General features: G+C 52.3%; 6 protein-coding genes across 6 annotated transcripts; 2 read left to right on the forward strand and 4 right to left on the reverse strand.

Annotated features, from left to right (window-relative positions):
• Positions 1-2,545: 2,545 nt before the first annotated feature.
• Positions 2,546-4,515, forward strand: J4E92_001330 (uncharacterized protein; the record flags this gene model as incomplete). Its single annotated transcript, XM_051492742.1, has 4 exons — positions 2,546-2,601; positions 2,764-2,875; positions 2,934-2,946; positions 3,083-4,515. 4 exons carry the CDS (start codon positions 2,546-2,548, stop codon positions 4,513-4,515), a joined length of 1,614 nt encoding a protein of 537 aa, XP_051358254.1.
• Positions 4,516-5,015: 500 nt separating this feature from the next.
• On the reverse strand, positions 5,016-8,780 carry J4E92_001331 (uncharacterized protein; the record flags this gene model as incomplete). The annotated part of the gene is made up of 5 exons (XM_051492743.1): positions 5,016-5,432; positions 5,481-5,930; positions 5,986-6,744; positions 6,796-7,037; positions 7,088-8,780. 5 exons carry the CDS (start codon positions 8,778-8,780, stop codon positions 5,016-5,018), a joined length of 3,561 nt encoding a protein of 1,186 aa, XP_051358255.1.
• Positions 8,781-10,245: 1,465 nt separating this feature from the next.
• On the reverse strand, positions 10,246-13,859 carry J4E92_001332 (uncharacterized protein; the record flags this gene model as incomplete). Its single annotated transcript, XM_051492744.1, has 7 exons — positions 10,246-10,653; positions 10,705-11,178; positions 11,225-11,983; positions 12,037-12,284; positions 12,334-13,458; positions 13,678-13,749; positions 13,802-13,859. 7 exons carry the CDS (start codon positions 13,857-13,859, stop codon positions 10,246-10,248), a joined length of 3,144 nt encoding a protein of 1,047 aa, XP_051358256.1.
• A 1,294-nt stretch (positions 13,860-15,153) lies between these two features.
• Positions 15,154-16,004, reverse strand: ARF6 (ADP-ribosylation factor, Arf Arf6; the record flags this gene model as incomplete). The annotated part of the gene is made up of 5 exons (XM_051492745.1): positions 15,154-15,198; positions 15,260-15,375; positions 15,430-15,576; positions 15,679-15,864; positions 15,911-16,004. The coding sequence occupies 5 exons, from the start codon at positions 16,002-16,004 to the stop codon at positions 15,154-15,156; spliced, it is 588 nt and encodes a 195-aa protein (XP_051358257.1).
• A 1,354-nt stretch (positions 16,005-17,358) lies between these two features.
• On the reverse strand, positions 17,359-18,418 carry J4E92_001334 (uncharacterized protein; the record flags this gene model as incomplete). Its single annotated transcript, XM_051492746.1, has 3 exons — positions 17,359-17,815; positions 17,869-18,304; positions 18,361-18,418. 3 exons carry the CDS (start codon positions 18,416-18,418, stop codon positions 17,359-17,361), a joined length of 951 nt encoding a protein of 316 aa, XP_051358258.1.
• A 511-nt stretch (positions 18,419-18,929) lies between these two features.
• On the forward strand, positions 18,930-20,012 carry J4E92_001335 (uncharacterized protein; the record flags this gene model as incomplete). Its single annotated transcript, XM_051492747.1, has 3 exons — positions 18,930-19,077; positions 19,128-19,293; positions 19,352-20,012. The coding sequence occupies 3 exons, from the start codon at positions 18,930-18,932 to the stop codon at positions 20,010-20,012; spliced, it is 975 nt and encodes a 324-aa protein (XP_051358259.1).
• Between the last annotated feature and the right edge of the window lie 45 nt (positions 20,013-20,057).

Raw genomic sequence — 20,057 nt, forward strand, 5'->3', positions numbered from 1 at the left:
TGAATGTAACGCACAAGTTATCGTGGTCGGCCTGAAAGATTGCAAACAGGGGAAAGCTGCACATATGGGAACATCGCTTACAATACAGAGTTATGTGGAAGTGACGCTGCCAATGAGATTGACTTGTAGCGTAAAGAAACACAAACAAAGCCTGTTACATCAAGGAATTCCTGAAGCCCGGTCTAATGCTAGCACGTAGGTAGAACGACTGCCACCGTCTTCTGCAACGTGCATGGGTGTTCGGAGGTTGGCGTGACAAGATATGATGAAGGGCTAACGGCGGCCCTCTTCGCCTCTTGGGTACAGTTGCCTGCTTTCGACGCCTTTCCCGCTGGGTCAAGTGTTCGCTAGTCAACAATCAGGGGCCGATTCGCTGGAGTGTTGTCCACGACAGCTCCCGTGACTCTTGGCTCAACATGTGATACAGTGGAAGAGATAGCACACTTGTTGCGGACGGCGGACAGAGACCGGGAAGAGAGGAATAGAGACCTAAGCCCTGCATCCGATCAGAGGACTAGAGATGAAATCAACGGAAGAAACACCTGGCCCCGGCGAATCAAAGCCAAACGAGCATCGAGACCGTGCATAGTCATGTCCTGCGACAATAGCACTAGGCAGTGAGCTCCAACCAATTAAAGTGCTAGCTGAACGTTCAGTCACGGTCCGCGTTCCAGTGGTAGAGTGGCGGTTATATCGTGCGAAAGGATCTCAGACTCCAGAATCTTCGCGGCGGAAGCGGAGTTTGCGTACGAAAGTGGACCCATAGGGCTAGCCCTATACCACGATGCGACCGTATCTCTGACCGAAGTGTAGATTCTCGGGTGTGAAACCCTCATCCGAGGCTCGATGCAGTAGCTCGCCTACGCGAACAGGAACCTAGCGGTCGGGTTTTCTTGTTTCGTAGGGCTGTCAGAACAGCACACCGTTGGTAGCTGTGATTTGGGCAAGGGTGCCATCCGCCAATCATCCATCGTAATGGCAGGTTAGGAGGTAACTGGTGATGACGAGATAGGAAAATGGGGCCAAAACCGGTGAGGCTCAAGGATTGCACGAACGCCAGAAAGCCACAGGCACTCGGTCAGATCTCGATGGCCAATACGCGAATGTTGAAACTCCAGAAGTGCCGCACGCAGCACGTGGTTGCGGGATAGTAAGCTGTCTTACGAATATCTTCTGTCGGCTTCGGTCCGAGCAGTGCAACTCTCCTTGGCTCCTGAACACAGACATCGTCAGAGTGTACTGTACAAGGCAGAAAGACACCGATCAGTCTTGACGCGAAAGATCTGTATAATCAGGCCACGGAACCCTCCGACTCTTGCTCCAAAACCTTCTGCCTTGTATGGTTGTCTTCACCGGTGGATGTGGGGTACGAAGGTATGGAACAATGAGACCGCGACTAGACCAAAGTGCATGCAAAAGGTCAGATGCTAAGGAGGACAAGTGAGTATGCGCATCTGCGGGAACAGAGATGGAATGGTGGTTGAGCATCGTGCAAGCCCATCTGACGGTGAGAGTTACCGCCAAGAGAGTTAGACTGCAGGCCGGACTGGATAGTCGTTGAGTAGCGTGTCGCTGCCTAGATTGCAGTCGCAATGATGCGTACAGGCAGGGTAGGTCATCGGAGGATACCGATGGTAGAGAGTTTGTGTCAGAACGTTGTGATGAGCAGAACCGTGCATTGTTTGACTCGTGTTTCGCGGATGTGGCGGGGTGATTGGAAGGGTTAGCGCGTCACGTGCGGACGTGTTTCACCACTATCCTTTTTGAGTACTAGCTTTGTCAGTGCTACGCGTGTGGAAACAGAAGCATGGTTTTCGTCGCGACTCCTACGCGTCTTCATCCCGCGTGGAAGCAGATGATGTCGAGAAAGGGGCGGCAATACACCGCGGGCCAATACTGTTGGAGGAATCTGGTGCTCAGTGGGCTCTGCTCACGCGCGTTCTTGGACGTGTTCCGAAATAGGGCTGAGAACCTTGGAAAAGCAAAACAGATAATTGTCGTCCCGCGTTCGCGTAGTTCCTTGCACGACGCCGAGATGAACCACGAAAGGCTATCGAAGTGATGAGATGCACGCGTTTTCGTCAGCGATGCTTAGATTGGGCGTGATAGAATGTGGAACTTTCTCGGCCTCATCATGCTCGTGCATGCGTGACCATCTGCCGCATGGATAATACAGGATATGAGGCTGGAGTGGTCGTGTGCACGGGCGGCAAGTTCAGTCAAGTGGTATGCACGACATAGGCAAGCGCTCGGCTCGGACCAATCTGATACGTACGCGACTGAAGACGCGCCTCGCACACTACTTTCCTGCCACCATATTGAACGCGTTATTCTTTCTACTATAACCCTCGTTCATGGTAGCTCTTCTCTGATCACACCAAGTTCAATTACCAACATCCGTTGTTGTCATCCCATCATGTCCGCCTCATCGCCCTTGCCGTCGTTTTCCTCGCCTGCGTCATCGCGTCTTCCCACCGTCAGACGCGCCAGTTTTAGTGGTCAATTGGCCTTCCTCGTGCACTCGCAGGAAACTGTCGCAAACCACATGCCACCGGATGTTGACAACAAAGCTCTTGCTCGCCAGAAGAGAAGACGCACCAGGTATGCTCTCATTCCATCCAAGTTCTGCCTTTCCATCTCGACCGTGTCGACCCATGTTCAACGCGTTGGTTCGTGCGCAACCTACCATCGGGAGCTACTTCGGCCTACCCCGCGGGCACGACTCTCCATCACCCCATCAGCGCTGACCACGACATCTTGCAGCAAGGAAGACGAAGACGTGTTGAAATCGGAATATCTCAAGAACCCGAAGCCCGACAAAGCTGCACGACTAGAGATCGTCCGCAAAGTCGCGCTTGGCGAGAAAGAAGTTCAGGTAAGCGCCAATTTCTCCACGTCACGAGTGTGCGCGCCTTGCTAACATCGCGTCCTAGATTTGGTTTCAAAGTAAGTCAATCCATCTGTTATGCGCGTCGCTGGTGCTTGCTTTTCAATCGACCCGATTGAATCGCTCCGAAGTGTCGCGCGTGGCTTGGTTGTGCGCATGATTTTCGAAACACGTCCTGATCACGCTCTGCTTTAGATAAACGCCAAAACGACCGCCGTCGCTCACGGCCTCTCGAACCATCTTCCACGGCATCGCTGATGTCTTCTTCTTCCACCATGTCCGACCCGCCTACCGAGGACGAGACGGTAGCTATTGCGCGCAATATCGATAACGCGCCGGCGGACGAGTGCCCGAGGTCTGACCCACCCGAGCAGCCCGCAACGCCAGAACTCACTTCCGACGAAACGATCCCAGAACCACGCACCATCGACACTACCTTTTCTGCCAACGAACCAGAAAACGCGAATGAAGTTGTCGCAGAGCCATCTACCGAAACTCAAAATACCGAAAATGCCTCCGCTGAAATAAGCAACTCGCAGCAGGCTGCACCATCTTCACAGGGCGCCGCGCAACAACGCACATCATGGATCTCCAACCGTCGCAGCGCGTCGTTCGTCCGCTATCTCGACGATTACACGCCCGAAGTCATCACCTTTCCGAACGCCCCTCCGAAGCCTTCAGTATCACCTGACCATGCGACCAAGACCCCTTCCCGGCCACTGAAGCGCAAGCACTCTTTCGTGCGGATAGCGACCAATGAGGACGGCACTGCGCGTATCGTCACCGACCTCGACAAGACGCCATCGCCGCCAAAGTCGAAGAAGACTCCATCTTCCTTCTCCCGTGCCGCTGCTGGCCTGCGACGAAGCTACAGTGCAGCTGGTTTGAACGACCGCCTAGCCGCCGCTGCGCGAGGCGAGCCGAGCCCCAAGGTACCAAGGACAACATCGAATATCGGAAGAAGCAGGGATTCGCGCGCATGGGAGTTCTGGTGTGATCCCGAGAGCCGATCAACAACCAGCCTGACAACGCGTGCCGAACAAGAGGAGAGTGGCAGTGCAGCTGACGCAATTGGCATACTACGCGCGAACCGAAGGATATTGGCACAGAACCAGGCCCGCCAAAACAGCAGCCCGCTGATGGCACGCCACAGCTCACACAAAGTACAAAGCAGTCCACTCAAGAAGGCTCGCGGCTCCATGCAACGCGCGTCCACCATCAGCGGCCGCTTCTCCAGCAAGGACTATGCCGACTACAAGAAGGGCGGTGAAAGCACCGAGTCGGACGAGTTCCCGCAAACGGAGAGCGATAAGGAGAACTGGGAGCCTAACGCGTCCAAGTCTGTACGAAGAGACCGCCAAGTCGCCGCTACGCCTCCTGCTTCACGAGCAGCTCGCAAGATACTGGGAGAGAACACAGATCTGATGTCGCAGACGTCAAGTCTCGGTGCCATGCTGGCCAAGGACAAGCGGAAAGGTGGCAAGGGGGTTGTCGACCCCGAGCAAGACGATGAGCTGCGACAATTCATGCACGGTGACGACGCGAGTGGTCGCTCGAGTATAAACTCAGCAGAAGAAGCTGGGTGTGTAGAGGGCCTGCTCAAGCTGAGCCAGGGTCAGTGGAAATGATCTTCCAAGCGCTGCATACATTCTTAACGTATCTTGACGACGGGTTGGCGCAATTTTGGTTCCTGGCTCTTCATCTTTATCGTTGCATTCTAGCGCTACGGCGTTTGTATTTGGTGTGGTTTAGACTAGGGAAAGCCTGCAATATGGCTAGAGGTGTTAGTGTAAGGGTCATCTAGTGTTGCATGTCAATGCTTTAGTATCATTCAGTCGAGCTTCCGAAAGGTTAAGCGACTTGTTTCAATGAAAGTCAAATCATTCTTCAGCTCTTCTCACTTAGTGCCATGCTTGTTCAACGTGTGTTGTCAAGAGTTGTATTGAGTTTGTGGATGAAACAGTCTACTGAGTAAGGAAATCTATGGGCAGAAAGCACGGTCTATGACATCGAAAGGAAATAAGGGAAATCCACAAAAGAGGTGGTGATGAAGAAAATGTGGCCGTAGCCATGGGTCAGCAGTCTCCGTGATCCGCCAGCATACTCCCGTCGTTCACCCCTTGCTTACCTACATCCAATACATGGTTTCCAGCATATGCCTCTGTCTCTCATCTCCTGCAGGATTCTTCGCAACATCATCTCGCTCAGCGTCCAACCTGTTCTCGGCGATTGGGTTGAGCCAATTGTACATCCTGTCGGCGACGTCTTTTGCATCAGCCTTCTCCGCCTGGATCTCTGCATCCGTCTTCTTGTGACCTCTGGGGCGTGGTGGCACGTTCGCGTTGGTAGCGTTGCGATTCTGATTGACGGCGGTTTCCACGTTACGGAGCTGATTTCGGGTGTCGAAGCGCGCGTTGTTGTTGGGGACATAATATTTGCGTAGGTAACAGCGCGCTCGCTCACAAAGGCGGTCAGCATAGTAGGCGGGTGCCGCGTAGGATACACCTAGTGTAGCTCGAACGTAGGTGTAATTCAGTTTGTGCGTCTGTACCTGTTTGTTAGCAGTATCCCTACGCTCATCTGTAAGACTTACCAGATCTTCCAGCTGGTCGGTTGACATTCCCATATCGTTCCTAATCACCATATAGTGAGCAGAACGCGCGGTCCCCTTGATGGCGTTGTGTGATTGAAGGTAGAAGTCGGTGTAGTACGGTGACGTTATGGAGCGATCCACGAGGAGTCCGGGCTTGCAGTTGCCGTTTGTCATCTCATCGTTCTTTTGGCGAGGAAAGAAACGGGTACTGTGCCGCTTGGTAACGATGACTGCCGTGATCTTCAACGGCTTGACGCCCACGCCTTTCTGGGCTTCGATCAAATCTTCGAAAGCTTCTTCGATACCTGCGAGCTCCACGTCAACGACGTCATCGTATTGTGAGGTACTGACACCGTCACGATAGTAGAGTACGTTCTCAGGAAACTTCCCATGAAAGTTGTACCAAGCGGTGAAGTGGTCGACGAGGAAATCTCCCATGTCATGGATAATCTGCAACGACAGTCAGCTAGCGAAGGTAAGAGAGTTATTGCAGCATAAGACAGACCTCTTCTTTGGGTCGTTGTAGCTTGAGTTTTCCACGAAACCTGCCCCCATTTGCCTCCAATGATCCGACAACAGCAGCAACGGAAGGGCTGCCCGCTAGCGCTCCGCTACCTGGATGTGTGCAGTCGGCACCTAGAACCAAGGTGTTACTGAGATCCTTGTCTAGGCCCGGTGTGGAATGATTGATGCCTGCCATCTTGAGGTTTGCTTTCATGGCTATGTTGGCCATATACTGTGCGATGCCGTTGCCCTTCGTGTTGGCCTCGATCATGCAAATTGATTGAAGCACGTAGACTTTGTCGGCCAGGTACTTGAAGTTGGAATAAATGTTTTGGTCTTTTTGGCTCAGTAGCAAGACAAAGAGGTCTGGTACTGGCTGTCGTTGATCCTGTCGGCTTTGGAGGTAGACACGAAGGGTGCCGGACAGATCATCCTCTGTAGCATTCGACAAATTCAGCGGCTGACCTTCCATTCGACTGTTCAGCGCCACCCCATATTGTCTCAGTGCTGCGTTGAAATGCGTTTCCACGCGCCTCACTGAGTCACCTCTAGGGTCAACGTTTGGTCCCGCGATAAGCTTCCAAGAAACGTTGCCAGCTTTGCGTTGTAGGAACTTAGCGTTTTGGAGGTTCCATCTGCCAGAGCGCTGATCCACGACTTTGTTGGTAGCGTTGCCTTGATACATTATCGCCGGGTAAGGCAGGCGAACGGAGGGTATCTGGATCATGTGAGGGCTCATGCGTATGTGTGGACAGTGGGCCTGAATACTGTTAGGATAGTTTCGCAAACTCTTGAGGGGTCGGTAGCTTACGAGGCCTTCAACTTGAGTAATTGGAATGCGAGAGAGTGCTTCTCGTTCAACGCGTGATCGGATAACTGCAGGCGGCCTGCAGGCGTCGTTGTGGAAATCGGTTGCTACTGCATCAGGTATGATCTTTGCATAAATCTGATCTGGAACGATGCGAAGATCCTCTGGGGCAAACCACGTAGGTGCCAGATTGGTGCCAACGTTCACCGCAGGCGAGCCAGGATGTCGCAGCGTCCGTCCGTATTCTGTCATGTGGTTAACCCCTAGCTAGATACGCGATGAGAGCTGTACTCACGTTCGTACTGGTACCTTTCGACAGTAACATTGATGCTATGCGCTGCGATGGCATTTCCTTGCGCGTCTTTGTGTTCCCACCTGAAGGTTTCCTGGTTGCATGCCAGCCCAAAGCCACAGATTGTCTTTAGTCTCGCATGCTGATCGTCGAGGCTGGGTAAGTTGGCCCTGTTATTTGCTGTGCAATTGGCGCGGTTTCCACATCTCGGGTGCTTGCATCTATTGTCCTTGCTGTCGCGATGGTAGACGACATAGACCCTGACGTTCTTGAGTGCTCGCTTCGCTTCCTCGATATCTCCGCCGAAAGTTCCGCGGCCATGTTGCAAAACTTCACTGACCATCAAAGGTCTCCAAAACGCGCTGTTGACTGGACTAATGTTGAGAAGAATGTTACCCATAGTCGCGTGTACCCTGTAGGAATAGCCACGTAAGGATCTAAGAGGCGCAATAGCTCCCTGTCCAGATGTTACTAGATCTCGGAAGGCATTGCGGACGTAGAACTTGTGGTTGTTCAGATGCAAAGTAGTATTGTCGTGCACAATGCATCTGGACATGATGGTATTGAGCGCATACTCTTCTGCGCTTGGATCGTAGTTGGACGGATCAGCGTGCGACGTGTTTGCGTAGGACCGTAAGTCGGCAAAATCAATCCGTCTCTTGTACTCTAAGCTGAGCTGCGCAGTAGTGTTTCGATCATCGATATCCACCAGTCGGTATATGGCTCCAACACTAGTAGTTGGATGACCAATCATAATCTGAGCGCCCGCATACTGATGTAGATTCACCCAAGAAATGATGGTGTCGGCGTTGTCAGTTGCAAAGTTCCCACGATTGTTGTTTAGGAAGGGTACGTTTTGGATGGCGGTCTCCATGTAACGTTTCTTCCCAGCCCGTGATTCAGATGCTGGTATGCCAAGAATGCGATACTCGGCGAAGACTGCTTTCTCATTGATCCTCATCTGGAACGAGTTCGTGATCACTTCGCCTCGTTCTGGTTTGGTACGAAGCGATGTTCTAAGAGGATATTTCGAGGCACCTTTCAGATTGGACAGAGTCTTAGATAGCTCAGGATTCACTGGAACTATCCTTCCACCCCTTGAAGCGGAAGGTGATGGAGCTGAGTTGGGGGTCGAGGTTTCGTGAAAGTTGATTGCAGGGGCGTCTTGAAGACTGGCACGCGGGATGGACAGAATCTTGCTAGTCTCTCGCGATGGCCGATTGATGCTGACTGTGTTGGCGACATTTGCTTCGTTCGCGCTCTCCAATACGGTGTCTTCGTTGGATGCTTCGACTTCAGAGGTGTTGCTCTCGCCGTCCACAGAGGTGCTGGATACATGACCGAATGAAACTATCTTAGCTCCAATACCTTGCGCCTGAGTATCATGACTAGTGTGGTTCGTATCGGGGTCTTCTATCGTAGCAGCTGGCTTGCTCGGCCAAGGAGCTTCCGCTTTGTTAGGATCTTTGGGGCCACCGGGATAGTCGCCGTAGAGTATCAGGTCTTCGTAGAATTCATTAGCAGCTGGTCTCTTGAGACGGTCGAGCGAAGCCCAGTAGTCGTCCTTCATGGATGGATGGATAACGAAGTTCGCGGTGTTGTTCTCGATGTGCCGTTTCTCTTTGGCACTGATCGCATTGTGCTCAGCTTTGGGGTTGTCATAGCCTCTGCCTTTGCCGTTCTTGTTACGGACCATGCTGAGATGAGTGGTACTCGATGATGAAAGTGATACTCTGCGGAATTGAGACCGTTATTATACTTCAAATGTGAAGATTGCTACTCGCTCAGGCTTGGTACACGCACAGTCATGTCGGGAAAGCAATCTTGACCGTGTATAGATACTGCCTGTGACATGCTTGCTACAAAGCCGCTTGCAGAATCGGACTTTTCGATTGCCGTCTTAGCTGGTAATTTATCGAGAGTCCAACAGGCTACAGCATCCTTAGTAGGCAAAGCTGTCTTCTCCGGGCTTGTGTGGGCTTGGTGCATCATGTGTTGCCTTGCTTGCCGTAGTAAGTCCCAAGCGTCGGCGATGGCCACTCTGGTAAAGCTTGCCTCCCATAACCGACAACTGGATGTAGTCTACGCAACCGCGCAAAGTCCTGATTTGAGACACGTCCAGTGGTGGTGTGCTTGTCGAAAAAGGTTTGGTAGCAAGCGCAGAACGCTCGATTCCAACCCCCGCGACAGATCGCACATGAGTGAGGTCGATACTGATACATGCGTATGCAATGATTGGAGAGTGTGAGTATTGTCGCTCCAGACGGGAAGAGCTGGTTGACTAGAGAATAGAGGGTTAGCAGAAGAAGACGCCTACACGTACTCGCAGACTTTTTCACGCAGCAGGTGATTTGCGAAATGACATTGAGCGGCCTTGATAAAAGGAGTATGTGTATGCTCAAGCGGCAAACCTGGAAAGAGCAGAAAGGCGGTGACCTTGTATCCAGGAGCAAAGTCCGATCGTATCGTTCATAGAAGCAGCGCTTCAATGCGCGCTCCACTATTATAATTATCATCTTGGAATTCTTGAACTTCGCCTCTGAGTTGCATGAGCTTCAAGCATGGCTCCATGTTCTCCAAAGGTAGGTGCGCCATAAGCTCGGTACCCATGTGTCGAGTAGATGCGGCAAGAGGCTGCCGTGAGAACGTTTCGCAGTCTCATGTTGTTGCATAGCGTCAATTAGACAAGTCAGCTGATTTGAAGCTGGGCTTTATCATTTGGCGTGCGATGTGCGTGGTGTAAAGGGCTACGTCGGAGTCATGGAGCAACTGGGATGGAGATTGAGTGGCAGATGATGACGTCACCGCATTAGCATCTGGCAGAGGCAGGTGGATGAAGGCGCAACACCACCGAGCAGCTACATCGGTAGACATTAAGATCAACTCATGTGTACGTATCAATGCGTTAAGAGGGTATGGGCCATGCTTGCGAGATGTGAGTCTTGTGGGGAGTGCAATGGGTTTGTGGGTTTGACAGTCTATTGAGTACAGAAAGTAGAGTCTATGACAACGATCTAGGAAACCGCGACGAAGCAGCAGACAGAAGGAAATAAGGGAAACCTACAAAAGAGGAGGAAAGAAGAGAGCCACATTCCGTCCATCATCAGTGCCTCACATGAGATCAACCACCATCACACTCACCATTCCAGACTCCAGATCCTTCACATCCAGAACATAGTCTGCGCCAGATCCTTGGAGTAAGGATTATCCCACCTCTTGCTCTCGTCCGCATGATCCTTGAATACGTAGAACTCATTCTCAACCTTCTTGAGCATCCAGTCCTTCATGTGAGTCATGACCTTCTCCGAATCATCCTTCTCCGCTTGTCGCTCTTTGGAACTCTTCTTGCGTTCTCCTGTACCGTGGATCTTGGCTCGCGCATCTCTCCAGATGTCTTCCTGTCGCTTCTTTTCGGCGCCAAAGTCGTCCCAGAGAGATTTGTCGTCGCCGATGAAGTATTTGCGGATGTAGAGACGTCCTCGCTCGCATAGCCGGTCGGCATAGTATGTTGGTGAGACGTAAGAGACACCGCCCATGGTGCGAACATATGAGTAGCAGAGGTTATGGATCTGCATTTGTGTCAGTGTGTACGAACAAAGCAAGAGCTCTGATAAACTTACTAGATCTCGTAGGCCTTCAAGCTTGCAGAGCTCAATCTCGTTCTCGAGCACGAAGTAATGCGTAGGCTTTGCTGTGCCCTTAATTCCACTGTGAGACTGCAGAAAGAAGTCTTGATAGTAGGGTGATGTAACGAGTTTGTCGACGCAGGTACCAGGATGGGTGTTCTTGTTGCCCCATCTATCTCCTTCCTCCGGCTTCTGTGGAAAGAATCGAGTGTGGTGACGCTTCGTGACTATGACAGAGACAAGCTTGAGCTCTTGTTCTGGGAGGTTACGCTGCGATCTGGCCTCTTTGTAAGCGGCGCGAATAGCTCGATGTTCGATTTCTTTGACTTTGTCATAATGTCCGACACTAACGCCGTCGCGAAAGTAGATGATGTTGTTAGGAAGCTCGTTGACAACACCGAGACCAAACTCTTTCCAGGCCATCAACCTCTCAAGAACCATTTCTTTGAGAGACTTCTCATCGATGATCTAAGATGATTAGCAAAACCACAAGCAAAGGGTGAACTTGACGTACCTCTCGATCTGTCTTGTGAACATCTTGCAGTCGTAAAGATCCAAGACACTTGCCCGCATATAGATCGACTGAACCCACAACAGCAGCTATAGATGGTGTGCCTGGATATGAGCCTGGTCCTGGGTGGATTAGGTCTGCACCTATGACCATGGTGGCAGAGAGTTGAGCGCCCATTGTGACTCCGTGGTTGATACCGCCGAACTTGAGGTTGACCTTCATCATAATGTTGGTTGTTATTTCGTCCTCGCGACCTCGCTTCAGCGTCATGCAAACCGATTGCATCCCCAAATCTCTGTCTGTAAGACTCTTGAAGTTGCGGTATGCGGCAACGTTGTAGCTCTGGAGCACGAGTACGACCAAGTCAGCACCAAGCTTCTTGGCCTCTTCGAGTTTCTCCTTGATTGATCCAAGCTCCATTGTTCTGAGAGGCTCGTCAAGACCAGGATTGGACACATCCATTGCCTGAGAGACTTGGAAGCCGCATTTGGCGATCTGACTGGTGATCCGTGTCTTGAACGTTTGTCTCTTACTCTTGAAAACGCCTTCACCCAACAGTATGGCGTATTTGAAGCTACCCAGATTGCTCTGATTCGTATACAGGAACCGTGTGGCGTTCGGCGGGAAGTGCCAGTGAGATTGCTTTTTCGCCTGAATTGTTCCGGTGGTGGTATCGTTACTGTATTTGACTGCTGGCATACCCAAGATATGATGTGGAACCTGGAGCATGGTGGGGATCAGTTTGACGGGGATATTCGCTCCCTGAAATGCACTTGTCAGCCGTTAAAATTAGATCAAAGTAAAGCAGTACTTACGAAAGCAACGGCGCTGTCATTAGTGGTGAACCCAATGCTGGCCAGGCCTTCTTTTTCGATGTATGCACGGCTGACCGCTGGATCACGACATGCCTGGTCGACCATAGAGGAGGTGTACGGGTCTGGCACCGGCCGAGTATAGGGCTGGTAAGGTACGATACGAAGGAACTCCTGTGCGTACCATACTGGATGCAGCCTCGAGCCCACATTGACCGCTACAAGATCTTTTCTTGGCTGTGTGCTGAACACTGCGACGATTAGCATATAAACGTATGACCATGAGAAATGGTGTCTCACCTTGTTCCAAATGATCTACCACTTTCGTAGGCTGTTGCTCCAGTATGTATCCTCCTTTATCGTTCGTTCGGGGCTTCCCGTTGTCATCCAAAACTTTCTTGTAGAAGACTAGGCTGTCAATATTTCCACCATCATTCTGGAGCTCAAAGATCTTCCAATACCGAGAACTCTCGTCATTCAGCCTAGCTTCCTTGTCTTTATCGCTGTCGATGCGGTCCTTGTGGATGTACACGGTCTTTCCAGCCAGAATGTGCGCACGTCTATCAGCCGCGAACGTTTCGGAGTCCGCCATGAACTCGCTCACAAGTATCGGTCGAAAGACGGCGCTGGTGGAGATGTTGAAGTTCAATATGATGTTTCCCATACCAGGCTTGACGTTGTAGTAGTAGCCGCGAATGATTTCCAATGAGTTGGAATCGTTCTCGGTTGTCCCGTTATTGAGTGTACTGCGAGCGCGTTTGACGAAGAACTTGTTCGATGACAACTTGTGCACATCTGTACTGAAGCTCTTGGAGATGACGATGTTGAGACACGTAGCTATGTCGTTGAAGTTGTAGTGTTCGTAGTTCGGATCGGCAGCAGCATAACGTCGAAGACCATGGGTGTCGATCGCCTTGACGAACTTGAACCGAGTCGAGACGAAATCGTTCCCGAGAGGGATTCTATGAGAACCCCACTCGATCGAGTGATCATCAACGGCCTCTCCGTCCTTTAAGTCGGTATGCAATGGTATCCACGAAACAATCGTGTCCATCCCGTTGGTTGCAAACGATGCTTGGTTGGAATTCAGGAAGGGCCAACTGTTGATAGCGTTCTGCATGAGTACTTTCAGCTTCTTGCGATTCTTCGTCCCCATATCCAGAATTTTGTACTCGTAGAACTTGTCGGCACTAAGCTCGTACTCAAAGTGATTGGTAAGGATGACGTCCTTGTCAGCGTTCGTAAACCAGCTCGACCGAAGTGGATATTTCGAGTCTTCCTTGAGTGTGAGTACGTTGTTTCGGTCGGTCATATCCCCCGGTAAGGTCCATGCCTTGCCATCGCCGACGGGGGCTTTGTTACTGAGATCTTCAGGCAGAGGATAGTGCATGTCGGTACCGGTTGTAGCATTGCTGTAGTTGGCCACTGCACTCCAAGGCACACGTTGATTGGTTCCGGTGTTGCTGAACCCTCCACGGCCACCGCCGCGACTGACACCGCGACCACGACTGCCACCGCGATCATGGCTGTCACCGCGACCATGACTGTCACCACGACCGCGACCTCCGCCTTCAGCCCCGCCTCCGCCTCCACGGCCCCGTCCTGGCTGCTGATTTCCCCAACCACGACCTCTACCTGAGTTACCCCTTATGGCAGGCATAGGAGCAACGTACTGGTAGTGGTACTGGGCGTGGTTCTTGAGATACTCATCGGCGCCTAGCGCAGCTCCGGTATTGAAATTCTTCCAGAGAGGGCCTTTGCTACTGACCGAATTGTTCGCAGGACACTTGAGAAGATTGTGGTTTGACGAGCCACACCTTGCACATGTCGTCACTGTTGAGTCGTTCACTGCGGCGCTGATTGCGGCGTCGATCGCCACCCGCGTTGCGGGAGCTATCATAGGGGGAGCCATAGCTGTCGGGTCGATAGAATAAGAAGCAAAAGTCGTCTGTGACGAAAGGTAATCAGAAGAAATTTTGCGAAGCCTTGAGGTTGATTTCGTGTCTTGAGTAACCGGACAAGGTATCAGCTGCGTTCGCTGGTGTCCATCTCAACACTGTCCTCCAGCATCTTCATATACCACTGTCTCAGTGTCTCATTGCTTGTTGATGCTCAAGACAAGCCAACACAATCGTGTTTGGGAGGCAGTTTTCGGAAGACAAAGAGCGCCCCTAAGCACTCTGAATTGTCTGATTGTGACGTCAAACCAAACACGCCAGTCTTGTATGTCAGTAAAGCACATTGGATATCGGCGAAATCAGCTGGACGTCAGTAAATTGGTTTCAGAAGCGGATTCCAGTCGAATGCGCAACTGCATACGCTGGTCTCAAAGCGCTGCAGGGCCATTGGGACCGCTATGCTAATCCCAAGCTCATAATGCTAATCCCAAGCTCATAATGCTAGTCCCAAACTCATGACGCTGTGTCTCAATTCACAGTCAGTTCTCGTTCAGTCAAGAACACTCGGCTTGTCGAGAGCGGAACTCACCTCCGTACAAGCAATACCTCAAGGCTTGCTTGTATAGTGTGCTTCAACGCGCACGCATTTCGTTGAGTGTAGCAAACGCCGGTGGTCGGAAAGGAAGTAGAGTGAGCTGTGACCATGATGAGCAATTACCAAAGACGTAATCCAGAGAGGGGAAGAAGCCGGGGGTTGGGAAATCCGTAGTTGATGAGTTCTCGGGAAGGGAGTCGCGAAGGATGGATTCGGAAGGCGCGTCAGGGAAGGTAGTCGCGGCCAACCTAGATATTAGACGTCAAACATTCCACGTCACCATCCACACCACCACCTCAAAACACACACAGATAGAGGTAATATCAGTATCAGTATCGCTTACTTATAGACAGCCCAACCAGCCAACCAACCAGTCAGCCCAGCCAGGCACCCATCTTCGGACCACAACAGGAAAAAGATCTACACACAAGACAAAAAAAGATTTGTACATATCTAATGTACAAGCCCCAATTAAGAAGATTACAAGACGATAAGAGTAAGTGCGACATTAAGTAAAGAGGACAAAACCGGGTATATGCAGGGAAGAGCATGCAAGTCGTTCAGGTATCGCGGACAGTGTGTGAGAGAGGGACAGGGATGCGCGGATCGCGGTGGGTAGGAAGACGTTTATTTGGCGCCGGGTGGTAGCTTGACGTTGTTGGAGAGCCAGGCCTGACATAAGTGTTAGTTCATGATGGCGCAAATGAATTATGCTGGGGAGATCGGAACGTACCAATCCCTCAAAGATACCCTCTCCTGTTGTCGCGCAGCTGGGCTCCACCTTCCATACGTGGTCTTTGGCGATCTTGTCTAATTGCAGACGGTCTGAGACTTCCTTTGGTCGCATAGCTATATCGTGTCAGCCCGATATTCCTCATGTTCGCACTTCTCATGTTTACGCACCTCCGCTGAGATCCTGCTTGTTCGCAAACACCAGCAACAGCGCATCCTTCATTTCTCGGTCCTGGATAATCCTTGTGAGTTCCTGCTTGGCCTCGTCGATACGGGTGCGGTCGTTGGAGTCGATGACGAAGATGAGACCTTGGGTGCCTGCGATTGCGATTAGTCATGTTGTTCAATGGGAGATATCAGCAGGAGCCGGGTGAGGTAGAAGCCATGCGCATGCAGTCGCGTGCATGTCGACTCGCCTACCCGGAACCGTGCCTCCGCGGCCCAACATACCAGAGAAGTAGTGTCTCCAGAGGGGACGGATCTTGTCCTGGCCGCCGACGTCCCAGACGTTGAATTTGGTGTTCTTGTATGTGACGGTCTCGACGTTGAAGCCGACGGTGGGGATCGTGGTGACGTCCTGGTCGAGCTTGAGCTTGTAGAGGATGGCTGGGGGAGTTAGCGACAGTGTATGTGGTGTGATGGTGGTGCGTACTGGTCTTTCCGGCGGCGTCGAGGCCCAGCATCAGCAGGCGCATCTCCTTGGAGCCGAAGACCTTGGCCATCATCTTGGATATTGAACCCCCCATGGTGCTGATTTACGCGTTATGGACTGGGTGGTGGTGTCGAGTGGGCGGTATATCGGCGAAAGCGAGCTATAGCTAGTGCGCGCGACGGAGGACGGTAGACGGCAGGCGGTCGGGCGTGATAAGGCGTGGAGGTGAGATTCAATGGCGGTCGTGTGTGGGAGAAGACGTCAAGATGTAGACGGCACAGGAGATGCAAATGTGTAGCGACTCGGGACAGGGTCTCGCGTGGGCGCTGGCGCTGTTCATGAAATGAGGTTTCACGCTGCTCAGGAGTGAAACCGCAGCAGGCGCGTTGCAGATCGCAGCTGCCAAACGTCTGTGCTCCGCCCAACGGCTTGATCGTGACGGGTTCATCCTACACGCCAACCACACACCTCCATCACCGCCTCTCCTGCTTTTGCCTCAGTCGGCGAAAAGGGGCTCACAGCTCGACGACGCCCTTTGATTGCGAATCTTGGCTAAGATGAAGCAAAGGGTCTCCGCATGCGTTACTCGCTGCATCTGCATGCGCGTTGGCTGCACGATAGCTGCAGCTAGCCATATAGTTTCCAGCAGCCTTTCCTGCCGTGTGACTTTGCCGCCGCCGTTCGATTCACCGAATGCCGGCAAACGCAGGTACGCGGCGCTACTCCTGAGATTGATGAAGCCGTGGGGTCTGCGCCGTTCGCGTGGGAACTGGCAGCAGTTCACTCACTGCATCTTGCCTGTACACACGGCGTTACCGTGACGTATTCCGATCTTCCCGTTTGGCTAGCCCTCCTTCGGGATTTAGTCTCTGCTATAGCCGGCTCAAATATCGTCGAGGCCTGATATCTCGGGCGAAATAAGCCGATGCAAGAAGTTTTCTGCGACTTGCTGCTCGAATCGTCCCTCCAACTGCCCGAGCCTGACTGCTACAGTCAAATGTTGGTCCGCGTTACGAATAGTTCTTCACAAGGCCTGTACACTGACCACGCAGGGTTAGTACCGTCCACCATGACGTGGTACACCGTGCGGACCATGTGTTGAAAGAAGCATAACTACCGAGCTTGAGGGATTACTGAATCGGGGAGGAACCCTGGCGCCAAGCCTAGAGGAAACTTGAAAAACATCGTGTACAAAGCCGTGCTACCGAAAAGGAAGGTGTTCGTAGGCAATACGTGGGTTGTTCAATAATCGGAACGCAGTCTTCATTGGATGGAATGTATTCTTCCTCCATGGCTGCCAAATACTTTTTATGCAGGGCATTATTCTCCCTACCCCACCACTATGCAACGCCTCCAGGGCTTCTCGTAAGATGCAGGCCCAAGTTTCTCGTACTACTCTACACCTCTACGCCGACCACTATGCAACGACCCCACGACATCGTGAGAGTTCAGAATCCATCGTCAATCCCCTTACTCTTCTCCCCTTTCCTCCTCTCATTATTAACATCCCACCACCACTGATGCGTCTCCCACGTTGACTTCCCATCTTCCTCCTCCCAGGGCTTCGGACTAAGAATATAATGAATATTCTTGACATTCTCATCCCTCCAGATCACATCATGCACACCCTTATTCCTCAGCGTCTTGAGCGCATTGTAGGTGTACGGCAGCGTGACCCAGCGACCGTTGAACAGATCGCCCAGCAGCGATTGGTCGGCGAAGTCGTAGTCGCCGGATGCCTCGTTGGAGAGCTGCTCAAGGATCAGGTTGTAGGTCGCGAGCGAGGGGTTTACGACTTGGAGGCCGCCGTTGGGCATACGGAGGCCGGCGGTTGAGGGGGCGCCTGTGTGTTGGGCGGTGGTGGGGTCGGCGTGTTGGGTTGTGAAGGCGCAGTTCTCTGGTATCCTGGAGTTGTGTTAGTCTATGTATCATATTTATGTATAAGGGAAGAGACATACCAGTCCTTGGGGTAGTGCGGCTTCTTGAGCGGATTGCACACGCACGCGTGGCTCGCCGCAAACACTCTGTTACCCTTGCCGCCTGTACTCGGTGCGTCCAGCTCCAAGTCCATGAGCTCGTCCATGTTCTGCAAGACCAACATGTCGCTGTCTAGCTGTACCACCCTGTCGTACTCCTCCAGCGAGAAGGGCGTAAGCTTGCTCCAGCAATCGTAGAAGCGCGGGTCCGCGGTGAAGTCCTTTGACTTGATTGGGAGCAGGTACTTGACATGTTGCTTCGGTATGCCGCGCTCATCGAGCGCCTTGTGGCCTTCTTCGGGGAAGGTATCCGTGTACAGAGCGATGAGCGGGTACTTTGTGCCGTGCTTCTTGAGCGAGTAGTCGAGGGTAAGGAGACCGGTGAGGTATGCCGTGTTGGTGATGAGGGTCGTCCATACTGCGCCGATGTCAGTATAGCTCTTCCAAACGCGCCCCGCCAAACATCCAACATACCTTTCTTCGACTCTACACCCACAGCGGGCGCCGTCGTCGCACTCGTAGTCGCCGACATGATTACCTAGAACACGTGTATCGAATGCGCGCGCGCCAACAAAGTTATCACAAAGTTAGTGAGAGCGACAACAGTCGATTAGCAACAGAAAGATCAAACCGCGCCATCCTCGGTCGCCCACGATCGCAAGTGCATATGGAGGGGCAGCCGCTAATCTATGAAGGAACCATCGTACCAATCTGGCAAGCCAATCTCAAGGGTCCAGCCCTGGAGAGAAGCACTAAAACGCGACTTTCGGGGGTCCGAACACCGATCTCTCGGCCCTGTCGACATCGTCACCACATCGCGGGCGCTTGTACGTTTCCGATATGCGGAACCTGCAAGCTGCCTACTGTACTGACCGCTGCTGACAATTCCACCGAGAATAATGGTTTGAGTTGTTCGACGGCCCTGCTTCTCCCTGCCTACCTTCGTTTCTTCGTGATCTTTTTGACGTGTTGCATGCCGTTTGTGCTTTTTCTTGGACGGGAGGCATGATTCCGATATTGTACCGGAGAACAGCGACGCGACAATGGCTACCTCAGCCCTGAACCTGAAAACCAGCGACTCACAGCCAGCGGCCACCGCACTGATAGCTACCTCTGATGAGCCGAAGAAGTCTCCCAAGCACTACCGCGGCTTTGTCGCTGGGGTGTTCAGCGGAATTGCGAAGTTGTCTGGTAAACTATCTCTCTCAAGCACATGTGTTGACATTGCTAACAAGACACAGTGGGCCACCCCTTCGACACGGTGAAAGTCCGTCTCCAAACGACAGAGAAGAGCCATTTCCGCGGCCCGGTAGATTGTCTGATGCAGACACTCCGCAAAGAAGGCTTCGCGGGGTTGTACAAGGGCGCTACACCACCGCTTGTAGGATGGATGTTCATGGACTCCATGTACGCAGACACATAGTCCCAAGCACCCCATCATGTTCCGTATACTAACACCACAAAGTATGCTAGGCTCCCTAAGCGTCTACCGCCGCGTCCTCAACGACCGCGTCTTCAACCCCCCGTCACACCTCCAATTCGGCGAACAGCAGCGTAAATTACCCGTATACGGCCACGCGTTAGCAGGCACAATGGCAGGATGGACAGTTTCCTTCATCGCCGCGCCCGTCGAGCACATCAAGGCACGTCTGCAAGTACAGTACGCCGCGGATAAGAAGTCGCGACTGTACTCCGGGCCGATCGACTGCCTCAAGAAGATATACACTGGTCATGGAATGAGGGGTGTGTATCACGGTCTCAGTGCTACACTGCTCTTCCGCACATTCTTCTGCTTCTGGTGGGGAACTTATGACCTTTTTACGCGGCAGCTGCAACAACGTACTTCGCTGTCTGCTCCTGCTGTCAATTTCTGGGCAGGAGGTTTGTCGGCGCAGGTTTTTTGGTTGACGAGCTATCCGAGTGATGTGATTAAGCAGCGTATCATGACGGATCCGCTGGCACAAAGAAAGTTTCCGAGGTGGAGAGATGCCGCGAAAGCGGTGTACAGGGAGCAAGGCTGGAAAGGGTACTGGCGGGGTTTTGTGCCATGCTTCCTCAGGGCGTTCCCGGCGAATGCCATGGCATTGGTAGCGTTTGAGGGTGTCATGAGGAGTTTGCCGGAGTAAGGCGACACTTCACTCCCCTTGTTGTTCTAGACTTAGCGACTCATA

This window comes from Alternaria infectoria (genome assembly GCF_024043175.1).
Source record: "Alternaria infectoria strain BMP 0036 chromosome Unknown scaffold_1, whole genome shotgun sequence".
Lineage (NCBI taxonomy): Eukaryota > Fungi > Ascomycota > Dothideomycetes > Pleosporales > Pleosporaceae > Alternaria > Alternaria infectoria.